The sequence below is a fragment of the Natrix helvetica genome (genome assembly GCF_964273705.1).
Source record: "Natrix helvetica genome assembly, chromosome: 14".
Lineage (NCBI taxonomy): Eukaryota > Metazoa > Chordata > Lepidosauria > Squamata > Natricidae > Natrix > Natrix helvetica.
In genome coordinates this window covers 9,297,968-9,315,856 of record NC_138564.1, presented here as the reverse complement: position 1 = coordinate 9,315,856, position 17,889 = coordinate 9,297,968, and the positions used below count along the sequence as shown (strand labels likewise).

Here is a 17,889-nt window from a genome sequence, read left to right as displayed (position 1 = left end):
CCACTGGAGGGCAGACGTCATGGCTGGCTTTCCAGAGGAAGCTGCGAAGTGACTGACATCACAGTTGCCAGTCTAGGATGCCACACTCGCTCTCCTTAACGGCCCAGGCATTCCAGAGTTATGGTGGAACACACACACACCAGTGGTATCTTTCTCCGCCCCCCTCCCCCCAGTATTTGTTTCCAGAGAGTAAGTCATCTGTGTACCAAGTGTTTGTTTGTTTGTTTGTTTGTTTGTTTGTTGGATTTATATGCTACCCTTTTCGCAAAGGACTCAGGGCGGCATACAACATTTAAAAAAACACATATTACAAAAGTTAAAAAGGAAATTAAATAAAGTATCCAAAAACAAACCCAATTAATATTAACAATAAAAATTTTAAAATTAGTGTGGTTGAAATTGCTCGAGGTGTTCCAGAGTTATGCTGGAACATACATACATAGCCTTTTTTATATAGAAAAAAAGAAGAAGAAAGATAGAAGAAGAAAGAGGAGACAGATTGGGAGGGTGGATTTTATCTGATGCCTTAACTACCACACCAAACTAGCTATCTTAAGGAGGCTTTGCTGTTCCATTTCTTTTTTTAACCCCCCCCCTCCCCCAGACAATATCTTTTAAGGAAGTTGGGATTTAAGAGATAGCGACCAGGCCCAAATCATCAAGTGACACAGATTATGATGATTAAGCTCTGAGAGGCTTACAACCTCCGTAATACAGGTAGGAACCCCGCTAGACCAACCAGGCATTCCGGGCTGCCTACAGAGGAAGAAAAAAAAAATAAGAAAAATCTAATGAACTTATAAAGGCCGGTTCTGTGTAACGATTAAGGTGCCAAGTTAGAAACCAGGCGGCTGTGAGTTCTAGTCAGTAAATCAGTAACCCAGTCGTTAAGTGAATCTGGTTCCCCTCCCCCACTGACTTGGCTCAGCCACTGTTGCAAAGGTGAGTTGGTTTCCAAGCCATCTGAACGCAAATCACGTAAAACCAGGGCAATTTGCAAGGGTCATTAAGTGCGAAAAGGGGTCACAGGTGGTCCCCGTTTTTAGTGCCGTGGAAACTTGGAACGGGTCACCGAACGAACGGTCGTAAAGTCGAGGACGAGCTGTGCGACCCCGTAACAAACCAGCTGCAACACACACACACACACACACACACACACACACACACAGCGATCAAGATAAACTTTTCGCCCGTCTCCACTGCAATCTCATTCCCTGCTTACCGGTGCTGATCTGGGTACATCCTAATGAAGAGGCATTAGCCGTTTCATAAAAATGACAAATGGGATCCTATGTCTTCCCCCCACCCCCACCCACCCTCTTCATCTGGAGAAGTAATGGATTTCTGCATTCTCTCTCCCCCCTCCCCAAACATCCTTCTTCCCCCCCAGCCCCAAACCCGGCATTTTCAGGATATATTTCTGACAATCACATTCATGCGCTAAAACTGATTAATTGGCCCGGCGCTCCCATTGCAATATGCTTCTCTGGTGCTTAATATCCCGCGTTTTAAGTAACGTTTCGAAGGAGGGGTGCTGAGATCACGACCCTCCCCTCCCCAATGAAGCCCCCTACAGCCCAAACGTGGGGCAGGGAGAAAGAAGAAAAACTGGGGGGGGGGGTTCCCCCCCTCCCTCCCGTGTCAAAGTGATGGATTGAGAGGCGATATGAAAAGAAAGGAGAGGAAACGTGCTTCCTTTCCACCATTAATAATTCCCGTCTCTGCCAGCCAAGGGTGGAGAACCCAACGCCCGTTGGGCAAAATCGCAGGAACGAAGGTTTGGGACGGGATGGGGTGGAGGTGGATGAATCTCTAGGGGGGAAATAGGGTGGAGGGATGGGGAGTGCGGATATGTATGTGTGCAGTTCTCCGCTGACAGACGTGCTCTGCTCCCCAGCTCCCGACATCCGTCACTGGGACAGGCGTGGAAAGCTCATCTGCCAAGCAGCCATCCGGAGGAAGAGAAAGCGTGGCGACACAGGTGCCCTTTTCCTTCATGGCAAAGAACCCGTAAAGCTCACAAACAGGGCGTGAAGTCCATGCAGCCTCCTTTTCCTCCACTTGTTAAGCGCCCCGATATCCATCTTCTGTCTGACTTGTCCATCTTCACGGGCAGGTTTATTTCATTAGCCCAAGAGAAAGGACCCGGGCAAGTGTGAGCTTTCCTTTCCTCTTTCTTTTCTCCTTTCCGTTCTTTTCCTTTTTCCTTTCCTTTCCTTTCTTCTTTCTTTTTCTTTTCCCCTCTCCTCCATCTCCTTTCCTTACATTCTCCCCTCTCCCCTTCCCTTCCCTTTCTTCTTCCCTCCTTCCTTCCTTTCCCAGATAGATGGATGGATGGATGGACACATACATACATATACATACATACATACATACATACATACATACATACATACATACATACATACATACATTTTGCGTCATAACCATGGACACAGAAATACTGAAGAGGGCATGCCTATTCTATCAAACCAAATTAAAACAGTTGTGGGAAAAGGCAACAAATGTTGGTTGGCATACTTTAAAAGGTCCTGCAGCTGCTCTGAAAACAAAAGAAGGGAAATTGAATAACCTTTTCCTTCCTTCCTTCCTTCCTTCCTTCCTTCCTTCCTTCCTTCCTTCCTTCCTTCCTTCTTTCTTTCTTCTGCCCAAACCCAGCCTTGGGAAAATCGCATTTGCATTTTCAAAAAGGGCCGTGCAGTTCTCTGTTAGAGAGATCTCTCATCATTTCCTTACCCTTCATTTGCCGTTTTTATAGCCAAATTCCCAAGGTTGCACTCGCTGGTTTTTTAGCAGCTCCTTAAGGAGGGCTTACGTGGAGACTTAAATTAAGTTCTCAGTTCATTATAAGCTCCGGTAGGTTAATCTCAGTTTGTTAAATAAACCACAAACTGCACTGGGTTCACACATGAACTGAAGTAATAAACCATGACTTGCAATCCCTGCGAGATTCACATATTACATTAACCCCAAACCAAACCACCATTTGACCGAGAAAGGGATCTGAACTGAACTTCTGACAGCCCAAATTTGATGGCTTAAGCAAATGATAGAGTTGGAAGGGGCCTTGGAGGTCTTCTAGTCCAACCCCCTGCCTAGGCAGGAAACCCTACACCACTTCAGACAAATGGCTATCCAACATCTTCTTAAAAGACTTCTAGTGTTGGGACATTCACAATATCTGGAGGCAAGTTGTTCCACTGATTCATTGTTCTCACTGCCAGGAAATTTCTCCTCAGTTCTAGGTTGTTTCTCTCCTTGATTAGTTTCCACCCATTGCTTCTTGTCCTGCCTTCAGGTGCCTTGGAGAATAGCTTGACTCCCTCTTCTTTGTGGCAACCCCTGAGATATTGGAACTCTGCTATCATGTCACCCCCTAAGCCCGTGATGGCGAACCTATGGCACGCATGGCAGAGTGGCATACAGAGACCTCTCTGTGGGCATGCGTGCCATTGCCAGATGCTCTTCTGGTTTCTGGTGCATGCATGCATGCCAGCCAGTTGATCTCTGTGCATGCCAGAGGCCGGAAACCTGAAGACCAGGTGGGTGGCGCGCACATACGCACCAGCCAGCTGTTTTTCAGGTTTCTAGTATGCGCAGCTGGTCTTCGAATTTCTGGGTCTCTGGCACACACATAGATACATTCCGGTTTGGGCACTCGGTGCTGAAAAAGTTCGCCATCACTGCCTTTTCTTCATTAGACTAGACAAATCTCCGTTTCAAAGCCGAAGAGCCAGCGCTGTCCGAAGACGTCTCCGTGGTGATGTGGCCAGCAAGACTAAACACCGAAGGCGCACAGAACGCTGTTACCTTCCCACCGAATATGGTTCCTGTTTTTCTACTTGCATTTTGTACGTGCTTTCGAACGGCTATGTTGGCAGAAGCTGGGACAAGTCACGGGAGCTCACTCCGTTACGCGGCGCTGGGGATTCGAACCGCTGAACTGCCGACCTTTCTGATCGACAAGCTCAGCCTCTTAGCCACTGAGCCACCATGTCCCTCTTCATTAAACTAGATATATCCAATTCCTGCAACTGTTCTTCCTATGTTTTAGCCTCCAGCCCCCTAATCATCTTTGTTGCTCTCTTCTGAATTCTCAACCTTTTTTTTAATAAGATGCCCTAACACAGGAGTAGGGAAACTGTGCTCTTCTCCGCTTCATACCAAGGGAGCAAGATGGGCGCTGTAGTCCAAACATCAGGAAGGAAACGAATCACTTCCCTGCCATATCGAGAGGCAGAAACATCAAATATTTTAGCTTCTTTCTCCCTGCGAGATTGAAGGAAGCCTACAAACGCCCTAACGTTCCCCTCCCTGCCTCCCGCCAGCACTTGATTCCCGTGGAGATATGTCCTAGGAAATTGAACGGCCCTAATTAATGACTCATTAACTGATACTGACATTGCCCCTTATCCTAATTTATTAATATCCGTCTTGACTCTTCCATCTCTTTAAAAAAGGAAGACGACGATGCAAAGTGTTTTAAAGAGAAAGCAGCTGCATTTCAAGATTGCATTGGAAGAAGCCTCCATGTCTGGGGATATTAAATTTCGGCCATATCTCCTTATCTCTGGATCCGTGGGGAGATGGGAATATGTGGGGGGGGGGGGAGTTGGCTTTATGCTCAAGAGCCCCTGTCTCAAGAATTAGAAATTGCTGTTAAAAACTGACACACAAACCCACACATACGACAAAGTTATACCTGAGAAAAATCGGCATCTACCACCTACAGCAGGGGTCGGCAACCTTAAACACTCAAAGAGCCACAAAAGTCCTAACTGGAAGCCCCCCACCCCCCCACCCCGGTCAAATTCTGAAGCCGACCGGAAGTTCGGTTCTCCCACCATAGAGTCTCCTCCTAGCGCGGCGTCCTTTTTCCTCTACCTGTCCTAACCGAAAGCCCAATCCATTGTGGAGCCAACCGGTGACAGGGAGCTGCAATAGGGGGATGAAAGAGCCACATGCGGCTTCAGAGCCGCAGGTTGCTGACTCCTGATCTACAGAGTTTTGGTGGCAAGTTCCACTTTCGTGGGCTCTTGAGTTTTTCCTCCAGTGCCGTGCCTTTGAAAGAAAAGCAGGCCAGGATACGTGCATTCACACCCACCTACCGCGTTCTCACAATAAGCTAAGCTAGGATTTGCTAAGCCACACTTAGCCCCATAAACCAAACTCCACTGAATCCTGCTGAATCAGTGACCTGTGTGTGCTTTCTGGGTGTGATTGCTGCAACAAACTCTGACATAATTCCCTCAACCATTCATCATCTGAGCTTCTTATACGTCTTATTCTTATACAGGAATCAAGATAGAGCGTCTTCCATTCCCAGGCGATCTTCATAATCATGAAGACTAGAACCTTGATTTTTTTTTAAAGCTACAGTTTTGCTTGCCAGCTTCAAGCCAGATAGCCCAAAATCCCTGATCTTTAAATAAGAACCCTAAAGATAGTCTCTGGTAAAATAAAAAAATAAAAAAGGCCAGCTGAACCACATGCAAGCTGTCTTCCTTTCTTTTCTTTTTTTCATGAGTGATAAATTTCATGTCATGCCTGAAAGAAGCCGAAGAAGGAAAAGCAGCCGAGGGAAGAATCAAATGCGACTGGAAGTATAATTATGCAGAGAGATTTCTTCCTTTTTAACATAAAAAAGGCTCCTTCCTGAACACGAGCAGAGCCTAAAGTTGTATCAAGTTTTCCCCAGGACGCAAAATACAGTTGGCTGCTTCCGTTCTGCCAGATTGGCTAGCATGGAAATCAATGCAGCGAGACAAAACTTAATTTCTTCTTCGCCCCCATTCCTGGAAGCTCCACTTTCCCTGATTGACCCCATCCCGCCTCGGCTCTCCCCTGACATAAAAGAAAAGGAAGAGCAAAACATTCGGGGTCCTTGGACGGCGCAATGGGTGGATTTGGCGTAGTGGCCAAAGAGATTTCAGGAAGATTACACCGGATGGATCCAGAACACAAGGAACTCAGGGCTGGAATGCTGTTGAGAAGGAAACTTCATGGATATAGACAGTGGTGGGATTCAGTGGTGGGTTTGCACCACTTCGGGAGAACTGGTTGTTAAGTTTCTGAGCAGTTTGGTGAACTGGTTGTTGAAAGAAATAATTAGGGCAGAGAACCGGTTGTTCAATTATTTGAATCCCACCACTGGATATGGAGGTTTTCAAGAAGAAGATGTCAGACCTGGAAGCCACCTTTTGCTTCAGGCCTGCCACAATTTCTACTGTGGGAAAATGGGAAGGAGGGGGGGGGGGGTTATATGGAGTATGGGCGATATATATAGTCAAAATAACATTCTTTTCTCAGAGAGCCAAGGAAACCTTGCCCTGCAGCTGCGGTGGTGTGACTGGGAAGCATTTCCAGTTTTGGACGGTGAATGATTGGGCCATGGGATGGACATGTGGGTGTTAGGGCAGGGACCTGGACTTCCATTTGGGTGGGGAAAACCGGGAAGCTTTCAGATTCGGGTTTTCCCAGATGCGCCAATACGACATCTCTCGGAGTCTTCTTTCGTTGGGGGTGTCAATTGGAACCCTGATTGCTGAAGGACCAAGTTAGGGGCAGATCATCATGGAGAATATCTATGTGGTCACTAAAAATCAAAAGGAACTTGGTGGAATGTAATCAGTTGATCAACTTACAGTTCCTAGTGGACAGAAATCCATGGCAGTTGAATTGAAAGTCTACCATACAACCCAGAATCTTTTCTTTTCAATGAAATCTATCTATCTATCATCTATCTATCTATCTATCTATCTATCTATCTATCTATCTATCTATCTATCTATCTATCATCTATCTATCTATTTATCTATCATTCTCTCTCTATCATCTATCATCTATCAATCTATCAATCTATATCATCTATCAATCTATCTATCTATCTCTATCTATCTATCTATCTATCTATCTATCTATCTTTCTATCTACTTATCTATCATCTCTCTCTCTTTATCATCTATCATCTATCAAGCTATCAATCTATATCATCTATCAATCAATCTATCTCTCTCTCTCTATCTATCTATCTTTCTATCTACTTATCTATCATCTCTCTCTCTCTTGCTCATCTATCATCTATCAATCTATCATCAATCTATCTATCTATCTATCTATCTATCATCTACTTATCTATTATCTCTCTCTCTCTCTCGATCATCTATCATCTATCTACCTATCTATCTATCATCTATCTATCTATCTATCTATCTATCTATCTATCTATCTATCTATCTATCTATCATCTATCTATCTATTTATCTATCTCTATTTCTATTTCTCTCTCTATCATTTATTTATGTAGCTATCTGTATAAAATATATATTTTATTTTAAATACCGTAAATTGCACTTCACCTCTGAATTTCAGTTATCCTTTAGCGCCCTCTACTGTTCAAAAGAGACAAAACCAGCAAGGGTCTAATGGCTGCAAAGCGATTTGGTTTGCCATAAATCAGAACCTTTCCAGATGAACCATTTTTATTAAAAGATATATGGTCCGGAAGGTCACTTCATCAGGTGCATGGGGCCTGCAGTGTGGTTTGTCTGGTTGTGATATACTTCTTTGGACCGGCTCCAAAAAAAAGGGGGGTCTAAGTCAAGCCTAGCCTAAGGAAGAGAAGAACCACGGGTGACATAAGGGCAGCCTCCCAGTCATTGAGGGGCTGCCTGCCACAGAGAAGAAGAGGCCCACCTGTTCTCCAAATCACCTGAAGGCAGGACAAGAAGTGCAAACTCATCAAGGAGAGATTCAACCTAGAATTAAGGAGGAATTTCCTGACAGTTAGAACAATCAACCAATGGAACAGAAGTTGCCTTCGGAAGTTGTGAGTGCACCAACACTGGAAGCTTTTAATATCCACTTGGATATCCATTTGTCTGAAGTGGTGTAGGGTTTCCTGCCGAGGGAGGGGGTTGGACTAGATGACCCCCAAGGTCCCTTCAACTCTGCTATTCTATTCTATTCTATTCTATGTTCTGTTCTTTTCTATTCTTTTCTATTCTATTCTATTCTATATTCTATTCTATATTCTATTCTATTCTATATTCTATATTCTATTCTATTCTATTCTATATTCTATGTTCTGTTCTATTCTATTCTATATTCTATGTTCTGTTCTGTTCTATTCTATTCTATTCTATTCTATATTCTATGTTCTGTTCCATTCTATTCTATTCTATATTCTATTCTATTCTATTATTCTATTCTATTCTATTCTATTCTATTATAATATATTATATTGTCTATATTCTATTCTATATTATATTAAATTCTATGTTCTGTTCTATTCTATTCTTTGTTCTATTCTATATTAATTATATTATATTATATTATATTATATTATATTATATTATATTATATTATATAGTCTATATTCTATATTCTATTCTATTCTATATTATATTAAATTCTATGTTCTGTTCTATTCTATTCTGTTCTATTCTTTGTTCTATTCTATATTATATTATATTATATAGTCTATATTCTATATTCTACATTCTATTCTATTCTATATTATATTAAATTCTATGTTCTGTTCTGTTCTATTCTATTCTATTCTATATTTTATTTTATATTATATCCTATATTCTGTTCTATTCTATTCTACTCTATTCAGGGGAGAAAGGGGTGGTCTCGGTTCTCTTCTCATCTTTGTCGCTCTAACTTCTCTGTTGTTGCTCAGGAGGCCTGCTAGGATTTCAAAACCACTGAGCTGCCCGTCAGGTGGGAAGAAAACTCTTGATTGTTTTTTCCTGACAGATTTCTGTCTTAAATTCATTGGATTATTTATGGGCTGCTATTCTCTACGCTCCTTCAGGGAGCCACAGAAGGTCCAAGAGGTCAGAAGCAGAGAAGAGACATAGATACCTACAACTGGGAAAAAAACCAGCCCCTTGCCCGAATGCCGTAAAACTGCCCTGGTGTTGCTAGGCAACCTCAGTTTTATTTTCCGTAGCAATCTCCACCATCGGCAAATTATCAGTTAAGAGCCAGAGGGGGGAGAGGAATGGACCGAGTTCATCATGCAGGTAAGTCCTCAATTTACAAGTATTCATTTAGCGACCATGTTAAGTTAAAACTGCACCGATTAGACACACCCAATTCCCACAAGCCTTCTTCGTATGTTTTAGCCTCTGTTTGTTTCATATGTTCCCTCATATGTTTGATTTGTGAGATTTTTTTCTCCTCTTTTCCCCTTTCTACCAGAGCAAATCCTTTCCCAACAAATACACCATGTGCCAGGATAGACAGAGCCAAAGAAGCTGATGGTAAATGCTCCAGATTGTTGTGGTCCACCGGCGGCCGGTGGAGCTGGCAGCAGAGTCGGAGAGTGAGGAGGTTGGGGAGGAACCTGGGCCAGTACTGGAGTCTGGGGAAGGCTCGGACGAGGGCTTTGCGTCGGAGGCAGAGAGGGGGCCAAGGCCATCTGGGAGTTATGCGCTGCCTCCGGAGCCTCTGAAGTCAGATATCAGCGAGGGCAGAAGAACAGGGAGAGCCTGTTCCCAGTGTCCGCATGCGCAGAGCTGCCAGAAGGCAAGAACGGTTCAGACAAAAGGGATGACTCGGGAGTAAGGCTTGGAGATGATTGGCCCCTCCCATAAGGCATCAAAGAGGAGCAAACAGACATGAGCCTTTGCAGAAAGCAACTTTGTTCGTTTTGGTCGGTTCAAACTCTGAGAAGCTCTGTTTTGACTCTGTGCTCCGTTTGGCCTTACAAAACTAATTGGCAATTAGGTCTCTGGCAGCGTTTCAAGGGAGATAAAGTTGGGTGCTTATCAGGCTTACCCTAAAAGGCTGTGGCAGACATCTGTCGGGCTCTTCCCAGACTGTTTGTGAATCATTGTGGGCTGTGAATGGACATAATTCACAGCCAAGAGGGCTTTTGGGACTAAGTGTGTGATTTATGCTTTATCAGGAAGCCTAGGTCAGAACACAGATAGCTGGGACTACCATCCCCATAACAAACCAACTAAGCTGTTTCTGTTGTCTGGGGTTTATGGATGATCCTAGACTAGATTTGGAGATCGTTAAAAAAACAAGACAGAATTTAAAAAAAGAAGAGAGTTATTAAAAAAAAAGAGAAAAAAATGGAAATCAATGGGGAACAGAAGTTGTGAATTTGTAACACAGCCTAACCCGAGATACTCCAAAATAAGAATTCAAATGTGGGAGCCTCTTCAGAGAGAGATAAAATATTAACTGTGGAGATGAAATTAAGCATTTGGACTAAAGTCTTTCCCATTTCTAACCTACCTGTCTGGACAGTCCAAATTTGTAGGTCTAAAGCAGGGGTCGGCAACCTTAAACACTCAAAGAGCCACAAAGGTCCTAACCGGAAGCCCCCCCTTCAATTCTGAAGCTGTCAGGAAGTCCAGTTCCCCCACCATAGAGTCTCTTCCTAGCCTCCTTTTCTCTCTACCTGTCCTAACCAAAAGCCCTATCAATTGTGAAGCCAACCAGCAACAGGCAGCCACAGCAGAGGGATGAAAGAGCCACTTGCGACTCCAGAGCCATGGGTTACTGACCCCTGGTCTAAAGACTAAAGCTGATCATCTAAAGTTGATGGTCTAAAGCTGACCATCTAATGCTATCATCTAAAGTTGACCGTCTAAAGTTGACCGTCTAAAGTTGACCGTCTAAAGTTGACCGTCTAAAGTTGACTGTCTAAAGTTGACTGCCTAAAAGTTGACTGTCTAAAGTTGACCATCTAAAGCTGACTGTCTAAAGTTCACCGTCTAAAATTGACTGTCTAAAGTTGACCATCTAAAGTTGACCGTCTAAAGCTGTCCATCTAAAGTTGACTGTCTAGAAGTTGACCGTCCAAAGTTGACCGTCTAAAGTTGACTGTCTTAAAATTGACTGTCTAATGTTGACCATCTAAAGTTAACTGTCTAAAGTTGACTGTCTAAAGTTGACCGTCTAAAGTTGACCGACTAAAGTTGACTGTCTAAAATTGACTGTCTAATGTTGACCATCTAAAGTTAACTGTCTAAAGTTGACTGTCTAGAAGTTGACCGTCCAAAGTTGACCGTCTAAAGTTGACTGTCTAAAATTGACTGTCTAATGTTGACCATCTAAAGTTAACTGTCTAAAGTTGACTGTCTAGAAGTTGACCGTCCAAAGTTGACCGTCTAAAGTTGACTGTCTAAAATTGACTGTCTAATGTTGACCATCTAAAGTTAACTGTCTAAAGTTGACTGTCTAAAGTTGACCGTCTAAAGTTGACCGACTAAAGCTGTCCATCTAAAGTTGACTGTCTAGAAGTTGACCGTCTAAAGTTGACTGTCTAAAATTGACTGTCTAATGTTGGCCTTCTAAAGTTGACCGTCTAAAGCTGTCCATCTAAAGTTGGCTGTCTAGAAGTCTAAAGTTAACTGTCTAAAGTTGACTGTCTAAAGTTGACCATCTAAAACGGACGGTCTAAAGCTGACTGTCTAAACTCTAAATTATTTATTTATTTATTTATTTATTTATTATTAGCGTTTATATACCGCCCCCTCTCCCGAAAGGGACTCGTCATGGGAGCTTCATCCCTGGAGGTTTTCATGAAGAGACTGGGCACCCATTTGTCCGGAATGGTATAGGATCTCCTCCCATGGGCAGGGGGTTGGACCCCAAGACCTCCAAGGTCCCTTCTGGCCCTGCTATTCTATGTTTTGTGTTTTCCCCAGGAGAAACGTGAGACCGAAGCAACCCTCGCACACCGCCAACCAGAAGAAGAGAAATCTGGGCTCCCGCACCTGACTTGTACACATTCCGGAGACAGGAGAGAGAGGCGTTGAGTCGGGCACATTCTTCCCAGTTTGCCCCAAATTTCTCCACCGTCTTGCAGACCTGCTCGTCTGACATCTCTAAGAGGTCTTCCAGACTCAGTTGCCCGGAGGAGATTTGCTAGAGGAAGAGAGAAAGAACAAGAAGGAGATTTCATCGGTTAGAGAAGTTAGCAACGGAAGGTACGAGAAGAGTCTGCCACTCCTCTGCTCACAATAGAATCCCTGATGCCACCAGGCTTGAAATTTTGGGTTTGGACAACCAAAAGCTATGCCACCTGTCTCTGTCTATCTCTCTGTCTGTTGTCTCACTGTCAGTTTCTCTCTATCTGTGTGTGTGTGTCTCTGCCTCTCTCTCTGTCCCTCTCTGTCTCTCTCTCTGTCTGTCAGTCTCTCTCTGTCTGTGTGTGTGTGTGTCTCTCTCTGTCTGTCTCTCTGTGCGTGTCTCTCTGTCTGTCTCTCTCTGTGTGTGTCAGTCTCTCTCTATCTCTGTGTGTGTGTCTCTGCCTCTCTCTCTGTCCCTCTGTCTCTCTCTCTGTCAGTCTCTCTGTGTCTCTCTCTGTGTCTCTGTATCTCTCTCTCTCTCTGTCTCCCTCTGTGTCTCTCTCTGTGTCTCTCTGTTTCTATCTCTGTCCTCTGTGTGTGTGTGTGTGTGTGTGTCTGTCTGTCTCTCTCTGTCTCTCTTTGCCTCCCCCCCATGAACTGTTCAGTAAGATAGAGCACTGCTGCCCTCTTGCGTTTCTGCTGAAATCATGCACTGAAAAAAAAAATACACCATTTAAAGATTTTCTCCTTCCCCTGCCAGAAAAGAAACGAACCTAAAAATGTACGTCTTTATCCAGAGTTGCAAAGAGCCCATAAAACATCTGAAAAGTTGTGGAGAACTGCAATTTTTATTGTTGCCTAAGGGAAATCAGGCTCAATATATGGGGAATATCCATGAAATGTATTGAATAGTTTTATATAGGTGTTCAGTTTAAATAAAAGCATTTTTCATTCTTGTCTCAGCGAGATGGCCCATGCTATTCTTCTCTCTGCCCCTCCCCAATTATATTCTGGGAAGTAATCAATCAACATCAGGAATACTCCAAAGGAGCCTTTTTATGCCTGCATGGATTCACGTCTCTATATCATTTCTGTACGCTGCCACAATTAAGCATTAGAGAGGTTTACAACCATCAAAGAGATAATTGTTGCTTTATCATTGGGTAAACAGTTTATTTATTTATTATTTATTTATTTATTTATTTATTTATTTATTTATTTATTTATTTATTTATTTATTTATTTATTTATTTATTTATTTATTTATTTATTTATTTATTATTTATTTATTTAGATTTATAAACCGCCCCCTCTCCCAAAAAGGGACTCGGGGCGGTGTACAGTCAATGAAACACAGATAAAATACATAAATAACAATATAAATAATATATAAACAATTAAATACTTGAGCATTTGAGTGGAGGAGGTGAGACTGTACAAAGAAATAAATATAGTATAAAAGCCCTAAAACATCCCAATTAAAATACCCAAACCCAATTAAAATATATCCCCGGGAGGTAAGACTAAGAGAGTGCCAGGCCAGCTAATTGAAACAGGTGAGTCTTTAGTTTTTGACGGAAGGAACGGAGGTCAGTGGTGGTTCTGATGTCGGGGGGGAGGTCATTCCAGAGGGTTGGGCCCATCACAGAGAAGGACCTACTCCTAGGTGTCGCCCGCTGGCATTGCCTGGTGGACGGCACCAGGAGGAGTCCCTCCCTGTGAGAGCGGATTGGTCGTAGGGACGTGTGTGGTAGGATGCGATCCTGCAGATAACTAGGTCCTATGCCATGGAGCGCTTTAAAGATGGTAATCAATACCTTGAAATGCACCCGAAAGGCCACAGGCAGCCAGTGCAGCTCGCGCAGGAGGGGTGTTACGCGGGAGTATCGTGCACTCCCCATGATGGCCCGCGCGGCTGCGTTCTGGACTAGCTGTAATCTCCGGATGCGTCCCAAGGGGAGCCCCATGTAGAGGGCATTGCAGTAGTCCAGGCGAGACGTCACCAGCGCGTGAGTGACCGTGCGTAGGGCACTCCGGTCCAGTTAACAGGAATATTATTATATTATCTGTTTACTTGTTTATATTTCATATTTCTAAACCTGCGACTCCTGTGCATAGGCGTGAGTGGCAATAAATCAATTTCATGAGACCTTGTGGTGTGGACGAGATCTTTTGCGCAGACCTTAATCTCCTCAATCTTAGCACCTACTTGGAGTCAGGTAAGGATTAACGAATTTTGAGAGGAGCTTCTGGGTTTTTTGGGGGGGGGGAAGCAGGGCGGGCCAGGAGGAGACTCTATGGCAAGGGGCGGGTTTTCTGGTCAGCTCCACAATGGATAGGGCTTTCGGTTAGGACAGGTAGAGGAAAAAGGATGCTGCGCTAGGAAGAGACTCTATGGTGGGGAAACCGGACTTCCGGTCGGCTCCAGAACTGAACGGGGGGCTTCCGGTTAGGACCTTGGTGGCTCTTTGAGTGTTTGAGGTTGCCGACCCCTGGATTAACGGAATTCAAGGGAGGTTGGACTTAGTTCGCTTGTGGCTATGTAGGGATTCTAAGGTGCTTCCTCTTTTGACTCCACCCCCAGGGCCTGCCACTCTTTTTTCCTACAGGAGTCTTCAAGGGCAGCCCCATATAACAAAGATGGCAGAAAGGAGGGAGTGGAGTTTGCAAGGAGGAGGAGGAGGAGGAGGAGGAGGAGGAGGAGGAGGAGGAGGAGGAGCATAGAGTCCTTGGTGCTCTCTGAGCTTGGTTGTTTTCTTGCAGGCGTTTCATGGCTCAACCAAGGAACATCATCAGTCCCAGAAGGGGGTTGGGTGCGTGGAGAGCAGCAGGGGGAAGAGGAAGAGGAGGGACGGACTGTGGGGTCCGTGGTGCCCTCTGAGGTTGGTGGTTTCTGGTAGATGTTTCATAATGAGACTAGGTAAATATCATTGGTGCTAGAAGAGAGTTGAGTGTGAGGAGAGCAGGAGGAGGAGGAGGAGCATAGAGTCCTTGGTGCTCTCTGAGCTTGGTTGTTTTCTTGCAGGCGTTTCATGGCTCAACCAAGGAACATCATCAGTCCCAGAAGGGGGTTGGGTGCGTGGAGAGCAGCAGGGGGAAGAGGAAGAGGAGGGACGGACTGTGGGGTCCGTGGTGCCCTCTGAGGTTGGTGGTTTCTGGTAGATGTTTCATAATGAGACTAGGTAAATATCATTGGTGCTAGAAGAGAGTTGAGTGTGAGGAGAGCAGGAGGAGGAGGAGGAGTGGGGGGATTATGGGGCCCTTTGTGCTTTGAGCTTGGTTGTTTCCTTGCAGATACTTCATTACCCAAATTAGATGACATCACCAGTGCTGGCCAGGTCCACCTAGTTGGATAAAGAAACAGCCTCAAGAGACCAATGGAGCTCAGAGAGCACCAAAGACCCCTCAAAAGAAATGAAGTGCGACCAGAGGAGAGGATACAATCCTAGCTGCAAGAGCCAGGGAGTTTTGTAATGACGGACTGATGGGGAGGGTGGGAGGGTGGAAGGAGACCAACAGGAACCAATAGCGTCGAGGGAAGCTGGAACCAATAACTGCTGCCATCCAGGCCTCGCTCACCTCCATGACCTCCTTGCGGATGTTGACGATGCGAAACCAGTGCCAGAGCTGCGGGAAGCCCTCCAGCTTGGCATTTCGCTCCTGCAGGGACACCTTCCTTTTGCAGGAGAGTTGACGGCTGAAGTATTTCACCAGCTTACTCTGGAAAGAGAAGGAGAGAGAGACAGAGGAAGAGAGAGACAGGAGTAGAGAGACAGGAGAGATGAGAGAGAAGGAGAGAGAGAGAGAGAGAGACAGAGGAGAGAGAGAGAGGAGAGAGAGAAGGAGAGAGAAGGAGAGAGGGAGAGAGAAAGAAGGAGAGAGACAAGGGAAGAGGGAGGGAGAGAGAAGGGGCGGGAGGGAGAGAGGGAGAGAGGGAGAAGGAGAGAGAGAAGAGAGACAGGAGAGAGAGACAGGAGAGAGAGACAGAAGTGGAGAGAGAGAGAGAGGAGAGAGAAGGAAAGAGGGAGGGAGAGAGAAGGAGAGAGAAGGAGAGAGGGAGAGAGAAGTAGAGAGAAAGAAGGAGAGAGACAAGGGAAGAGGGAGGGAGAGAGAAGGGGCGGGAGGGAGAGAGGGAGAGAGAGAGAGAAGGAGAGAGAGAAGAGAGACAGGAGAGAGAGACAGGAGAGAGAGACAGAAGTGGAGAGAGAGAGAGAGGAGAGAGAAGGAAAGAGGGAGGGAGAGAGAAGTGGAGAGAGAGAGAAGGAGAGAGAGAGATGGTTAGGGGAGAAGCCACGATCAATGAGGGAGATTCCCTGCCACCCCAACACACATTTCCTGCATTTCCCTCTCACTGTCTCCTATGTGGGTACCAACATTGAGTGTGTGTATGTGTGCAAGTGTACATGTATATAAAGCTCAAGGCTTCCCCTGTCTAGTTGTGTCTGACTCTAGGGGACACTGCTCATCTCTGTTTCATCTGAAGAAGCTTCGGGGGTCATGTTGCCAGCATGACCATATGCCAAAGGGGCACTATTACCGTCCCACCGAAGTGGTACCTATTGATCTACTTGCATTTGCATGCTTTTGAGCAGCTAGGCTGGAAGGAGCTGGGCAAAGTAACGGGAGCTCACCCCATCGCCTGGTGCTGGGCCTCGAAGCCAGGCTGTCAGCTTGCCAGCCAACAAGCTCAGTTGTGGGAGATGACCAGGCTGAGCCCGAGGGAGCGGGTCAAAGATCTGACTAGGAGTCCAAAGTCATGAATGCAAATCCTGCCTTCTTTATGAGATTGCAGTGGCAAAATCTTGCGAGTCTGAATATGCTCCCCACCCACCCGCCAACCCACTCCCACCAATGAGAACTGGCAAGAGTCACATCTGAGACCTGCCTGACTCATAATTCTGCCCCAGATTCAGATATCAACCTTTGCTTTGGTTGCATCTGTACCTCAAGGTTATTCCTACTGTTCATTAGAGCGTGGGAACATTTCTGCTCCCAGCTCAACAGGTTACCACTGAACCATTCTGCCTCTTGGGCTGAGAGAGAGGGACTGGCCCTCAGTCCTCCAGATGCTTCTGTGGCTGAGGGGGGACCAGGACCTGGTTCTAACACCTTCACCCCAGAGGTGGCATTCAGCAGGTTCTGACTGGTTCTGGAGAACCGGTAGTGGAAACTTTGAGTAGTTCGGAGAAGCAGTAAATACCACCTCTCATTGGCCCCGCCCCCATCTATTCTCTGCCTCCTGAGTCCCAGCTGATTGGGAGGAAATGGGGATTTTGCAGTAACCTTCCCCTGGAGTGGGGAGGGAATGGAGATTTTGCAGCATCCTTCCCCTGGAGTGGGGAGGGAATGGGGATTTTGCAGTATCCTACCCCTGGAGTGGGGAGGGAATGGGGATTTTGCAGTATCCTTCCCCTGGAGTGGGGAGGGAATGGGGATTTTGCAGTATCCTTCCCCTGGAGTGGGGAGGGAAGGGGGATTTTGCAGTATCCTTCCCCTGGAGTGGGGAGGGAATGGAGATTTTGCAGTATCCTTCCCCTGGAGTGGGGAGGGAATGGAGATTTTGCAGCATCCTTCCCCTGGAGTGGGGAGGGAATGGGGATTTTGCAGTATCCTACCCCTGGAGTGGGGAGGGAATGGGGATTTTGCAGTATCCTTCCCCTGGAGTGGGGAGGGAATGGGGATTTTGCAGTATCCTTCCCCTGGAGTGGGGAGGGAAGGGGGATTTTGCAGTATCCTTCCCCTGGAGTGGGGAGGGAAGGGGGATTTTGCAGTATCCTTCCCCTGGAGTGGGGAGGGAATGGGGATTTTACAGTATCCTTCCCCTGGAGTGGGGTGAGAATGGAGATTTTGCAGCATCCTTCCCCTGGAGTGGGGAGGAAATGGGGATTTTGCAGCATCCTTCCCCTGGAGTGGGGAGGGAATGGGGATTTTACAGTATCCTTCCCCTACCACACCCACCAAGCCACGGCCACCAAGCCATGCCCACAGAACCGGTAGTAAAAAAAATTGAATCCCACCACTGCTTCACCCCCACTACACATTGGTTCTGAGGCTGACAGAGACGACCCAG

At 45.7% G+C, this 17,889-nt stretch overlaps 1 protein-coding gene across 1 annotated transcript in view; it reads right to left on the bottom strand.

Moving 5' to 3' along the window:
* KSR2 (kinase suppressor of ras 2) overlaps positions 1-17,889 on the bottom strand; it is a gene marked incomplete at its 3' end in the record, with an annotated part of 130,036 nt that overhangs the window by 94,476 nt on the left and 17,671 nt on the right. Inside the window, exons 2-3 of the mRNA XM_081966893.1 lie at positions 15,399-15,539; positions 11,745-11,895 (exon numbers count right to left, since the gene is read on the bottom strand). Of these exons, the coding sequence (XP_081823019.1) occupies positions 11,745-11,895; positions 15,399-15,539 (292 nt within the window). The remainder of the gene's footprint in view (positions 1-11,744; positions 11,896-15,398; positions 15,540-17,889) is intronic.